Below are 15218 nucleotides of genomic sequence, written 5' to 3' on the forward strand. Positions count from 1 at the left end.
AATGCTTAACAAATACATTATTTATTAGTCATTCTCTATTAGGCAAGAGGAAGCAGTGGAAAAAATGGATACATTACAATTTTTCAATATCTTTTTTTAAATGTCACATTGTCAGTGAAACAACCTAATTTCTGTAGTTTATTTTTGTGATGTAAGTTAAAAATGAAATGAATAAGTTGTATACATTATTCATTTTTGTAGTATAATTTATTTGTAAATGAGCCTGAGTACTTTCTGTACATTTTCTATTTTTATTTTGCATATTCACATGTGTAAATAAAAGAGAAGTAATTATGTACATTGTTATTTTTTTTAATGCAGCTTATAATTTTTTTTCACAAAACATTCTTCTATACGTTTATTTTTTTGTCTTGTAAATATTTTTTTTGACACATTAAAACAAATTGTTCTATACATTACTGAAAGTACTTTTTTACAACTATTTACAACATAGCTTAGGTTTAACATCAGAAAAAAACAAAAATGAGCAATTCTGGCTCCACCTATCCTGGCAGGATTGTCCTCTCGTCAGCTCTCCTCTCGCACCGTTGCTATGCGACAAAGCAATAATCAGGAACACCTGGTGGCGCAATTAGGAAATCCTGCGAAGGCGGAGCATCTCACGCACTTCGGAGGGTCCTTTGTGCACTTCGGAGGCCTAGCCTAGTCCGTGGCCTTCGAAGTGTGCGCACTTAACTTTGGGACACAGCTGTGGTATTGAAGGTGGAGAGAGCGCTGGTTATTCACTCCCCCCCACCTACAATCCCTGCTGGACCTGAGACTCAAACCCGCAACCTACGGGTTACAAGTCCGACTCTCTATCCATTAGGCCACACTGCCTCCTGCCCCTTTTATTACATCACAAAACCCATGGTGACCCTGCTGACAAAAACGATAGAAACTATCACAGAAATTCGAATGATTTCCACTTCAAATACCATTACAAACATTACAAACTATCAACTTTAACCATTAAATAATTGTTTCCTGTAGTGTGTTTTGGGACATATTTCATTACCAGTGAACATTACAAATTATGTGATGGTTTCTATTGTTTTTTTCAGCAGGGGACTGAAATAAATGCCTTATTGTATGAACTACAATACTTGAAATCTACATAAAAAGAGCAGAACGCAAAATCTATAATATGACAATGATAAAGAATCTATAAACCTGAAACAGAATTCTTCAATTTGAGTATTCATATGTCTGTCTGTCTGTGTGTGTGTGTGTTTTGAGAAAGTAAAAATGCAGAAAGTTTCCTGTGAGGGGTAGGTTTAGGTGTAGGGTTCGTGTAGGGTGATAGAAAATACGGTTTGTACAGTAGAAAAACCATTACGCCTATTGATAGTTTTCATGTGACGTCACTCCCGTAAAGGAACGCCCACCTGGAGGGCAGAACAAGCCTTTTCTCCACTGACCGCCATTCATTTGTACCAGGTTTGAAATACTGCTGCAGGTGCTGTAAATGGATCGCAAGTGCCTATAATTTGCGTTTACTCACATATCTTTGTTTTGTTTTTTTGAGAAATTATCTAAATATTCGTGGTTTGACTGCAGTTCTATGGCTGTTTTGCCCTCCAGGCTCCGCGGTAGTCACGTGACTCAGTGTCTGTGTGTCATGTTAATCAGACTAATCACTTTAGAGGCTACTTCATTTACTCTATTTTCTAACTCAATATCTCTCAAATGTAACCCATTGTAGAAATGTTATTCTTTTTATGAATGAATGGAATATTCATGTCAGACAATGCGGAGTAATAAATAGCAGTGAACATTCGTACTAGGGGTGTCCTGGGATTTTACTCTAGTGCTATAGGCCACATGCTCTATAGTGAGAGATGCGAGCAAATGTAACCTGATGTAACTGTTCCCTTTTTGTTTTTCTCCCAAACGTTTTTATCTTCAAGTTTTTTGCTTGCCATCACGAGCCCACTCTCCTTTGCGTCAGTTTTGGTTAATTTATTTAAAAAGAAATACATTCTGTGTGATTTATGATCATTCTGTATGATTCTTTCCTTATGGAGACCAAAGTGCCTCAACAAGGTCCCCATAACGTGGGGAATACTAGGAACACACACACACACACGCACACACACACACTGACACATGTTGGGTTTCCATGTTTTGTGGGTTTATTCCACAGGCGTAATGGTTGTTCTACTGTACAAACTGCATTTTCTATCCCCTTGCCCTAACCCTACACCTAAACCTACCTCTCACACAAAACTAGGCACTTTCAGATTCTCAAAACATTCTAAGCTTGTTTCCTCACGGGGACCAAAAAATGTCCTCACAAAGTCAACAGGGGAGCGTGGGGCACAAAGTAACACAGGGTTAGTTGTAACACACGTGGTTTGAATATTTCCACACATGCTAGCATAACAAAATGTATGGTATTTACTAGTTGCCATATCAACACTATATAGAGAAAAAAGTACGTCAAAATTCTAAAATCTTTTGAAGATATCCCTGAATATTTATTTTACCATAGTAAAGTTACATTTATGGCTTAAGTAAATTTTTGATCTCAGTTTTTAGTATTCATTTAAAATGAGGCAAATCTGCTATTATTTTCAGTCTAGATAGTTTTTTAATGCTTCGCTAACTAGCAGAAGACACTGACCAATTTTAAATTCCAGTTGCGCAGGATTGACAAAATATTTTAGTTTGTCTTGTATATTTTTTTTCATTAGATAAGATAATATTTTAAGCTGTCATATGATCATGTTACAACGTGCCCCTCAGATGTTACAATGTACCCCACTTACAGGGCAAGTTGTCACATCTCACTTCCATTTTTTTAGGGTAAATAAAGAAAAATGTATACACTGTAATTATGAAACAAAGCAATGTATCTGTACTAGACAAGTGTAAAATTACTGTGGACAAAAAAAAAAGAACTGTGTTTACGTGAATACTCGTCAAAACAGACAATTCGACATCATTTTGTGTGTATTTCTCTGTTCATGCGACGCGAAAGAGTACTTATGTGCTGTGTGAGAGGCACTTTCTGTGTGTGTACGCTTCGGTGTGAACGCTCAGAAAAACGGACCGAATTGAGTTCTCTCTTGCATCCTCAAATTTATCCATATGTCTGCTCTTTTTTTACTCCCACATATTGACATTTATTTTTTTACGTTTTATGAGATGTGCAGCAAGTGTATTTTAGCATTATGTCCCACCGGTTCATATATACACATCTAGCCTCCTAACTACGCAGTAGAACAGTAGATTTTCGTCATAGTTTTTGTCATTCAAGAAGAGTTCTAGTTCGTTATCGTCTCGTTGTCAGTGAAATAAATATCGTTGACGAAAATTATTCGTCAACAAAATTAACACTACTCTCACACACACACAGAAACTCACACTCCCTCCCTCTCTCATTCGCTCTCTCTCTCACACACACACACAACTTTTAGTGCATTTGTTTAATGTCATTCTAAACAATCTTTCTTACATTAAGCATGGGGGAGAGATTAATTTAAAAAAATACAAGACTATTTTCCTTCAATGACATGAAATTTCATGTAGAATAATATGGGCTATAACAGCTGGAAATTTCATGTCACTTACACGATTTACCACAAATTATTAACAAGACGTAACTTTAACAGTTAACAATTAAATGTGTGTTAAACAATTAAATGCACGATAATAAAAACAGCAGCTTATGACACCGGGAGACTAAAGAAAACTGATTCATCATGCAGCTCAAAGCATTATGGGTAGAATCTCTCGTCAGTCTATTCTGATTCATCAACACAGTTTCACTGACGATCCAGGACCAACAATAAACCCAGGATAGAGCGTCTGAGTGAATGTGGTCTGGACTGTTTGGATGAGGCTCATTGTGTCAGAGACGCCGTAGAAGGACAGAGTTCCTGCTCTATTCTATAGTTATCATCAAACACTCCTAGTCTACTGCTGATGGACTTTACAGAAAGATCAGTCTCTATGTTGTTGTGTCTGAATAAGTATCTAGAGGGAGAGCAGAACAAACTCCAGGACTGATCATTATATCTAAACACACACTGATTAAACCGTCCCTTCCTGCTGATGCTCCCAGTAACATCGTCCACACACACTCTCTCTACACAACACCTGATAATAACCATCAAATCTGTCAGGGTCTAGGATAGATAGAGGACTCCGATGCAGAGTTGTGAGAAAGGAGATTCTTTTTTCTCGCCACAAAACACAAAATAACAAACAATAGTTAACTGCTGCTCAGGTCAGCGGAGATTCCAGAGCTGGCCGGCAGACACTGCGGGCCACTCGAGCTGCTGGATCTCCGTACTACGAGTCCTTAAGCACAGGAGAACAGAGGGTCAGACACTGATGCTTGCACTCATACACAAAACACGAGCAAGGACAAAACAATCTACACACGACGAAGGACAGAAGGCAGAGACATATAAGGGAGTGGGGGAATAAGCGACAGGTGGAAGGAGATTCAGCTCGTGATCCGAGCACTTCCGCTGCGAGATCAGTGCTTATTGCTCAAGCCACGAGCTATCGAACATATCAGGACAACACAGTTCGCAGGGTAAGCCGAGAAGGCACCCTGCACTGTGACAAATGTCTGGAGGACCAGGATACGACTGAACTGTGTCAGTGTAAGTAATCACTCTGTTGCTCTCTGATAGGCATTTAAGTGCTGTGTTCAGATCCGGAGAGAACTGAAGGGAATCTGATGGAGATAAAACACATCAGAATCAGGAATTATGAATCTGTTTGATCTTTTCATGGAGCTGAACTCTTCATGTTCAGTGTATCATCAGTGTCTCAGTACAGATGAGCAGATATCTCTGCAAATCATCATTTACATCATCAATTATAAACTCTTCTTACACCTTCTACAGAAGAACATGAACACACTCAGTGAGTTTTCTGCCGGCTACATGAACTGTTTCTCTGTGAGTCTCTGTAAAAGCAGGATCTGCTCAAGTCCACTATGATCCTGTTCTTCTAGATCTCTGTTACCTGCAGGAACTGGATGTGATCCTGTGTGTGTATCCAGTAAAAGTGCAGCTGATAAACAATGACTGTAGGTTCAAACTGTGAATCAGTTACAATACATGAATCATACATGAATTAACATGAAGATTAAGCCTTGTTTCACACTGCATGTGTAAGTATTATAAAAGTGAAACTGACACAGACATAGTTTCACACTGATAGTGTTTATGTGTAATTAAGATGTGACTCTACACAGAAAATAAAAAGACTACTGGATCACTGCACTGAGTATTAACTTGATGATTAATTTTAAATACCTGTTTCTCTGTCCTCTGGTCTGCAGCTGGTACAATGTCATGGTTTTTATGTTCAATAATCGTACACAGCATGCATATACATTTCTGGTCAGTGCGACAGAAAACCTCCAGGAGCTTCTCATGTTTCTGGCAGATCATCTCCTGCAGTCGTCCTGTGGCATCAGTCACTTTGTGTCTCTTTCCTTTAAACCAGCTCTCATGTTGTTCGAGGTGATTCAGACAGTAAGAGTTCAGACACACTAGACAGGACTTGACGGCTTTGTATTTTCTTCCAGTACAGACGTCACACTGCACATCTCCAGCTCCAGCGTCACAGTCAGCAGAGAGTTTGGTCTTCTTCAGTTTCTCCACCACTTTAGCCAGCATGGTGTTTCTAGCTAAAGCAGGTCTTGAACTGAAGGTCTGTCTGCACTGAGGGCAGCTGTAGACTCTCTTCTGATCCTCCTGATCCCAGCAGCCTGTAATACAGATCTTACAGTAACTGTGTCCACAGGGAATGGCCACTGGATCCTTCAGGAGATCCAGACACACTGCACACATAAACTCATTCTGATCCACTGAAATTCTGGTTTCTGCCATTTTACAGCTCGAATACAGAGACAAAAACACACAACAGCTCAACTACACTTCAGTTTCTCTTTCCCTGGACAGATGACTTTAAATACTTTCCTGGTTCTGTGTTTGAGTGACATGTGTATAACAGGTTTGTCTGTAAGTCTATAAAGCAGGTTCCTCATTCCTGCTGAGTTTTGACACACCTGTTTTTAAAGTAAATACATTTACTGTAAATGTAAGGTGCATTTATTTAGAGATCAAACTAATGTGGCCAGTAGTAACTGTAGCAGAATTAATATTACCATAAACTAATCTGTTCGTCCAGTGAACATTCAGTGTAATTTCATATCAACTGATATGAAATGATATTTTCGTGGCCGTAGAAAATAGTTTCCTTACAGTACTAGCGCATTAGAGTAAAGGGACATTATCCACAAACAGTGACACAATCAGAAACTCATGTAATTTGTGCACAAAAGTTTTATTAACTAAATACTAACACATCTAGTCTAAACAAACAAACAAACATACAATCACACTGTACAAAAGTTCACTGCCCCACCATGTGTACATTTGCTGCTTTCCCTTTGGTGTCACTTGTACAGAGTTTGGGGGACTGGCTAGCGCTGCCCAAGCCGTCTCGCTGGCTCATTCAGAGAATCCCAATCATCTACGTGATTCAGTTGGGTTGAAATGTTTTTATCTGGATGCGGCACGGACGCGCCTGGAAAAAATGAGTGCATCGCACCGCTTGCGCTTCGCGACCGCGTCGCTTCCATTATGAACGCGCCTGCCGCGCGTCTTCATTTGAAATAACGAACTTGAGCGTGCAAAAAACGCGATATGTGAATGACCCCCAAGACAGCGCTCCTGACCTCGCTCACTTCCATCAAGAGGTTGGGGGACCAGAGGCATATTCGGTCAACGAAACATGACTAAAACTCGGACCGATTGATTCTCACGTGATCCTGAGACCCCAGCCTGGATATGTGCCCAAAGTTTCCATCACTTCCTTGCAGAACCAGTTGATGAACAGACCCAGTCATTGCGAGATTTTTTTTTTTTTACAATCTCTGATTGAGCTAGTTTCCTCCTGTGTGTTGGGTGCAAACTAGAGATGTCACGAGAACCGATACTACAGTACCAAGTCGGTATTTACATTTTAAAATCTTGCCGGTACTTGTTTTTCTTCAGTAGCGTAAGTACCGATGGTACCGAAGGTAGCGACTAGCGAGGCTGCAGCTCTTCCGGAACGGACGGGGGCAGGCAGAGCATACGCCTGGAGGTGTTTCAGTGGGTCCTTAAAGGGTAAAGAAGGAGGAAAAACGCCTACAAGCACACAGAAGAACTAAACGTGGAAGACGGCAACAATATATGAATAAGATTGTGTGAGATTTAAATGAGAGCGTGCAGCTCTGAAAGCATGAGCGCTGAGCATGATCATGCACACACAACTGTCTGACAGCTTTCGGCTTGTTCATTCGTTGTGTATCCGTCCACGGATTATCCTTATTAACATTATTGGCTAATATTATTGTTTTAAATATGAATAGTTTTAAAAAAATATTTTCGGCCTGCAAGTATGTCCGTGAATTTAAACTAATGCTTGCATTCAGAGTAGGCTATAGGTGTGTGTGTGCGTATGTGTGTGCACGAGTGCGTGTGTTTGTGTGTGTGTGTGTATTACTTCAAGGACAAGTGCCACTAATGTTGCGTATTTGTAATGTTAAATAAAGGAGTTCATGTTTAAGTATTATTGCTATTTTTTCCAGTGGTATCGACTTGGTATCGAGTTATATTTTCGGCCTGCAAGTATGTCCGTGAATTTAAACTAATGCTTGCATTCAGAGTAGGCTATAGGTGTGTGTGCGTATGTGTGTGCACGAGTGCGTGTGTTTGTGTGTGTGTGTGTATTATTTCAAGGACAAGTGCCACTAATGTTGCGTATTTGTAATGTTAAATAAAGGAGTTCATGTTTAAGTATTATTGCTATTTTTTCCAGTGGTATCGACTTGGTATCGAGTATCATGTACTTTTAGTGGTATTGGTACTGACTACTAGATTTTTGGTATTGTGACATCCCTAGTACAAACAGGTAAAAGGCAGCAGAACTGGCTTTGTGTCTCATTTGTGCCACCATTACGCACAAAGAGGGGGACGCAATCACCTTTTCTGCACTTCCAAAGAGTTCCCCAGGTGGTGAAACCTGTCTAGGCGCAGTACTTGAGTTGTATTCCTGTTAGATCAGCCCATGTACTGGGCTAGGTACCCATACATGAGATTCCCTTCAGGTAATCCTGTATGCATATTTTTCCATGGTGCAGTTTTCCTAATAGTAAACCTGTGTCTTTCCTTTGACAGAATTCCTTCTGTCCGACCCTGTGTTGGCAGTAGTTTGATCTCTACTCAGGTAGGAGCTACCGCAGTGGTTTATTCCACACGTAGCACTGTCCTGTCAGTTAGTCCATATGTGTATTCTCCATGTCACCTCACTGTAGGTAGAATGTGGCTCCGCAACATTCCCAACCTCTCACACAATTTTTGAAAAAAGATAATTCTGTGTGGTTTCCTCATGGGGACCAAAAATGTCCCCACGAGAAATATTCCCTCTAAGCTGCATGTGTGCTAGACTGCACAGAAGAAATAATGTGTTTTGCACATGCAAAAATTAGTTGGGAAAGCTATTTGATTGAACTCAGTAAATGCGAAATAATTACAATGCTCGGGCAAACCACTATAGAGTTGGTGTCGCTATAGAGTTAGAACTGGTGAATGCGGTTTACAGGTGTCATAGAAAGAGAATGACGTGCGCCAAATGAGTTGCTGCAGAAATCGAATACTATAATGGTTGTGGACGAAATAGCTTAACACAAGAGCCAATGCAAATGCAATGACGTGAAATAAAACGTCATCATGTTTTGAAGAAAAATGGTGGAAATGGCGGATGATGGGCACAGAATGATAACAAAACTCAGAGACATATACAGTTACACACAGGTGTATTGTGCAAACTGTACTTCATGGGGAGGTTTGGATAACTAGGTAACACTTTATAATAACTTTCATTAATAAATCATTAACACACATTACATAATGTTTAACTAATCATTACTTAATATATATTCACATATCTAGAAATATGAGATAATGTGCTTGTTAATGTTAACTAATGAACTTATTAAACATTACCAAATGAATCAATCTAAAGTGGAAACTATTCATCAATTGTAAATGTTTTAAACATTTACTAATCATTAGTACCTTTATGAGCAGTCATTTTGATGGCAAAAAGTGTCCAAAATGACCAAATTCACCCTATTTTCACATCTTTACAAATCATTTATTAATCATTCGTTCATGTTTTTGCAGCACCCAATCTAAAGTGGAGACTATTCATCATTTGTAAAGGTTTATAAATATTTACTAATCTTTTACTATCTTTATTGGCACTGGACTTTTAGCTACTGTAACAACATTTGTGTAAAGGGTGGTTAGTTAAGTTTAGCAAAATGTTTGGTAAAGACAAATACACACATTGTAATTTGGGTGCAAAACATGTTTTTATTGCCTCAACACTTAGTATACTATATACATATTAGTATACTATTGTGAATCACTAAACGGAATATTCCTTGAATCATACATCAACAGGAGGGGGGGGGGGAAACAACAACAAATTTTAAAGAAAATAATCTATCATTTATCAAAACAATGCAATATAAACAGATTGAATTGTGTTCCCTTATAGTAATCAAATTGACCCCTGTACACTTGTTGACCCCTTACCCAACCTTAAACCTACCCATACAAACAAACCCGTCCCTAACTTTACCCACATCACACCTCAACAGCAGCAGAAGTGTTGTGCATTAACAAAAGCTTTTAATCATTGTATAACAGCTGTTAAAATCATTTGTAGATTTTCAAGATGTGCATGATCATATGACATTTTTAAGCATTTTAATTGACATGAAATGTTAATTATTAGGTAAGGTTTAATACATTTATTAGTAAACATTAACAAGCACATTATTTCACATTTGACATCATCCGCATATAGCGAAATTTTATGTTCTTCTTCACCTATGTTAATACCTTTTATAACCACACTTTCTCTTATAAGCTGGGCAAGGGGTTCTATACTTATAGCAAATAGTAATGGGGATAGTACACAGCCTTGCCTACAACCTCGCTCCAAACCAAAAGCCCTTGATTTATGTCTGTTAACTCTAGTTGAGGCTTGTGGATTGGAGTACAAGGTATGTGTAGAGCAGTGTATTGTGTTGTCCACAAGATGTCGCTATGACACTGTTGTGTTAGGGCAGATTCAAGTATTTTTAGCGCTGTTTGAGCCTTTTGATGTACCGTAGTTTTGATAGGCGTGTAGTGCGCCATCTTTTCTTCAGTTCATGTTATCAACACTATAGGTAAGTCACGTTAACAGTAGTGGAAATTTCAATTTAAAATATCTTTGTTGTTATCGCTCTAAAGTTCTGTCTATTGAGATATTTTGTGTTCTAAACTGCTAAAGACCTAAATGCAGAGTAATATGGAGAGTTAAAATGTTTTTTGTTCAACATAGCACATACCGAACCATGACTCTAAAACCGTGATACAAACCGAACCGTGAGTAAGTTGAACCGTTCCACCCCTAGTATGTACCCATTTAAGAAAAGTAGGTCCAAAATTAAATTTCTGCATAGTATGAAACAGAAATTGCCAGGACACCCTATCAAATGCTTTATATGCATCTAATGATATAATCACAGCCTCTTCCCCTTTTATTAATGAATAATTAATTATATTTAATAATCTTCCTATTGTCACCACAGTATCTCCCTTTTATGAATCCAGTTTGATCTGGGTCTTAACCGCGGCTTGTGTACTGCATCATCACTGTGCCTGTCACGCGACTCTGTTGCCCTTTCGGGATAGTTTTACTGATGGTAAAACTAACGACAGAAGCTCGCGATTATGGTAAGGGGCGTTACATTTCCGACGCGTGCTTGTGGTGTTCGGCCAATCACAATGCACTGGGTCAGCTGGCCAATCAGAGCAGACTGTGCTTGTCAAAGGAGGGGGATTTGTTGAAAACGGCGTGTTTGAGAGAGGCAGGGCATAGAGGACCTACAATAATGTACAGTAATTGAAAAATAATGTGTTTTTTGAACATGTCAACATATTCTGTTACACCAAATAAACAAACATTTATTTTGAAAGATGAAGCTCGTGATTATGGTAAGGGGCGTTACATTTACGACGTGTGCTTGTGGTGTTCGGCCAATCACAATGCACTGGGTCAGCTGGCCAATCAGAGCAGACTGCGCTTGTCAAAGGAGGGGGATTTGTTGAAAACGACGTGTTTGAGAGAGGCAGGGCATAGAGGACCTACAATAATGTACAGTATTTGAAAAATAATGTGTTTTTTGAACATTAAAGCATGTCAACATATTCGGTTACACCAAATACACAAAATAATGATCTTTAAAATAGCATCATATGACCCCTTTAAGTCTCCATTGCCTGGATATTGGTCTAAATCCTAAATCCCACGACATCATCAGCGGAGCATGATCTGATAATGTTACTGGCAACATTTTAATATCTGTTACTCTATGTAGTTCTGATATTGACGTAGATAAATAGTCAATTCGTGAATATCATGAATGCCTAGTAGAGAAAAAATTTTAATCTTTCATATTGGGAAACTTTTGTCTCCATATATCCACTAGCCCTGTTTCTTTAAGTTGTCCAACTACACAAGTATGAGCAAATACAACTGCTGTTACTGTCATACCTCAATCTTTGGTCCCTATAATGATCTCTGAAGAACAAGAACAAAGCATGAACACATCCCAACGAGAACATGGGATTTAACAAGTAGGAAAAATATCACTTTACAAATCAAGAAAGCTAAATCAAACTAAGAGTTTCTAGGCTATATGCCTGTGTTTAGGCTACTATCCTAAGGTTCATAATAAGCGATGACACTCGCCTATTCTAGTACAGGGGTTAGATGTAAATACCCTTAAGCTCCAGCAGAGACATATTTTACTCAGAATGATTTACGCAGACTATTGCTGCCTTAGCTAAACATAATCATCAACATTTTTCTAGAAAACAGGTAATTTATCCTACCCTCATTATGTAATTGACCATGGCAGTGACCGTTTCCATTAGTCCATCATTCATTCCTCCACAGAATTATAGTACAAAAACATTCATCTGTTTAATCTGGTGGATAATTATTCGTTATTGTGCATATGTTAGTCTTTGTGTCCTTCATCCACTTGATGATTAATCCCTAGCCCATGGAGCTGTTTTTATGAACTTGTTGTGATGGTGTTCATCACAAAAGCCATGGCTTTCTCTGGGTCAATGAATTCTCTTTGATCGTAATCTGGCAGGATAGATGAATCCATAGCGAATGTCTGGCCGGTTGTGGATACGCTTTTTCACCTCTGTGAATGCTGCTCTAGCCTTTGCTGTGAAGTCGGGGAAGATGGCTATTGGGTGTCCATTAAACTTTAGTGGCTCCATCTCTCGTGCTTTCTTTAAAATCTCCTCTCGATCTTGATAATAGTGCATGCGAACAATAATGGCTCGTGGATTTCCTCCTGGTGGTTTAGGTGTCAGGCTGCGGTGGGAGCGGTCAATCTGTAGTTCTCTTTCGATTTTAAGCACTTCTTGAAGCAATTTGGATACCGCTGCCGTATTACTGGAGCCTGGAGTTTCAGCCACTCTCACGATCCGGACGTTGTTTCTCCTCATCCTTCCCTCTGTATCTTCACATCTGTCCTCGAGATGTTTCACTTGGCTCTCAAGTTTGGTTCACCTTTGTTTGCAGTGTTGTAGTTTCATCTGACCATGCTGACAGACCTTCCTCTACATCCTTTATTGTAACATTCTCTCGGTCCAATTCGGTGCGCATAGCTAATGCATTATTAGCTATATCCGATCTCATTTTTTGTAACTCGTTTTTCAAATAGTCAAAATCCTCTGCAAGAACTGCTTTCATTTCCGATCGCATTATTGAGCCGATTTCTGCTCTTATGGAGGTCAGGATTTCGGATTTCAACACATCTATGTCCATGTCAGTTTCATCGTGTTCACCTCGACGAGAGAAGAGGGTTTGGCTGGATTGGTTGACGGATCCCTTTCTAGTCGAGTCGCTAGGCCGCGAATTCCCGGTACCGTCGTACTTAAATTTTCTACGTTTTGCTGTTATATTAGTATCTTTTGATGTCGTTGTAACAACGTTCGTAGGTCGGGAAGAAGGAGGCGGGAACCGGCGAACATTTAAACAAAACTTTAATAAAATAAACCAACACAAAATAGCGCGACAGCCCCTCGCGGACGACTGTCGCGCATAAACAAAACCAAAACACAAAATAAACTCCAGGCCTGGTCCTCTCTCGTCCACCACGGTCGTCACTCCTCCCTTTTATCCTTCCGGAGCTCCTCCGTGAGACTCGAGACCGGTGAGTGGTGCGGGTGTCGCTCATTATCAATTACTCCACCGGCCTCGCTCCGTTCCCACGGCTCTCGGCCCCGCCCCCACTCGTCACAGTATGGAACTAGGACGAGATAGAAAATTAAATCTTAAATAAATAAGAACGCTTTTTGGGGAAGGTTGCACTGTCTGGTCGTTCACACAGGTACTAAACTGATTGGTAGCTGCCTTTAGCGGAGCCTTTACCGATTACCTCCATTGATCAGAGCATTCGGCACTGTCGTCTGTGAGTGACGTCACCTCCCAATACAAACACGCCCCCTAGTATAGTCCCGCCCCTGACGATGATTGGCAGCTTTCCATGTAGACATCGGAAATTCAAATGCAAAAGGAATTGCGATTCCATTTGAGTTTTGGCAGGTTACATGCGCGACGCAGCGAGAGTGAAAAAGCAGACGTGGTAATTAATATTGCTATTTAAATATGACAGGCTCATAACTCCAAAGACATGGGAAATACAGTTGCAGATGGACTTTGCTTTTTCATTTGAAATTTGGCAGTCACTGTGCGTTCGCGAAAGCGAAAATGCAAACGGTAATTCAGGATTTGCAATTGCATTTGGATTATGTCACAATTTATGCGTCCACATATGGAAAACGCAATTGAAAATACAATTTGCAATTCCTTTTGAAAATAGTCCGGAATATCGTTCCATAGTTTTAAATGATTCAGTTTGTTTTTATATCGCATTACATTACATTACATTATATATACACTGTAAAAAATGTTAGGTAACCTAAAATGTGAATCATTTAGTTACATCAGGAGTCAAATCAATATAAATAGCACATTAAAGTTAAGTTAAAAACTTTTGTGTGTGTGTGTGTTTGCTGCACAGGTCTGGTATAAAGAACGTTTTTGCTCAGGTGGCCGAAATGTCCGCCCAACAGAGAAAAGTTTTAGTCAGCAAGAAAAATAAATTAGGGGGAACATTGCCCACAAGATCAAAAATGACACGTAGGGACATACTGTAGGGAATACCAGAAGCACACACACACCTTGTGTACCTGCTGTGTGTAAATGTGGTCTTTTCTCTGGTGTCTCTCTCCTTCATCAACAGCTCTGTGACAATGTGTCTGAGGTCAAAGGTCAAGGGTTAAGGGTCACGACCCTGAGTTCGGCTCTGGCTTTTTCAAGTGTGATTAATAACAGACAGCAGCTAGATGGGGGTCGGGTCACTCATGTCCAAAACACACACACACACACACACACACTTTCTCTCACTCACACACACACACACACACGTCTGGACACACACACACACACCCGTACCTCAATTTAGGTCCCCACCGTGACACGAGTCCCCATGAGTCTGTGTGTATTCAGGTTTAAGTCCCCACCAGAATAGAAAAACAGGTACACACTTTCTCTCTCACACACACACTCTCACACACACACACACACACACTCACTCAATACACAAACACTACAAAAATATGGAAACTTCCTTAAAACAAGATCAATTCACTTCAAGCAAAAAAGAAAAGAAAAAAAGACATCAGGTTCATCTGCTCTGTGAACAAAAGAAATATGAGCAAATAAATAAATATGTAAAAAATTGCAAATGTAAATGTTTTCATGGTAATGTTTTGTGAACATTATTAAAGACCAGATAACTGAACAAACATTCTATTATTAACGTTACTGTAAGAACTTTTCTTCACTTTCAGAGAATCTTGACAAAATGCTCTGAGAATGTTCTCTGTGAGCTGAGATTTAGTTTATAGTCCAAAAATATATTTTATAGTAATAATTCTCAGTACTGAACAAATATTTTAATTACTGAAGGATATTTGGTCATGAAATGTGAGTGTGTGTGTGTGAGAGTGTGTGTGTGTGTGTGTGTGTGTGCGTGAGAGAGTGAGTGAGTG

General features: G+C 39.5%; 1 protein-coding gene across 1 annotated transcript in view; it reads right to left on the reverse strand.

Moving 5' to 3' along the window:
• Window positions 1-5692, reverse strand: part of LOC107712400 (tripartite motif-containing protein 29-like) — a gene marked incomplete at its 3' end in the record, with an annotated part of 14647 nt that extends 8955 nt beyond the window's left edge. Inside the window, exon 1 of the mRNA XM_016517640.1 lies at window positions 5280-5692. Coding sequence (XP_016373126.1) covers window positions 5280-5645 — 366 coding nt within the window. The remainder of the gene's footprint in view (window positions 1-5279) is intronic.
• Between the last annotated feature and the right edge of the window lie 9526 nt (window positions 5693-15218).

Source organism: Sinocyclocheilus rhinocerous, unplaced genomic scaffold (assembly GCF_001515625.1).
Source record: "Sinocyclocheilus rhinocerous isolate Xijiao unplaced genomic scaffold, SAMN03320098_v1.1 scaffold1830, whole genome shotgun sequence".
In the NCBI taxonomy this organism is placed as follows: domain Eukaryota; kingdom Metazoa; phylum Chordata; class Actinopteri; order Cypriniformes; family Cyprinidae; genus Sinocyclocheilus; species Sinocyclocheilus rhinocerous.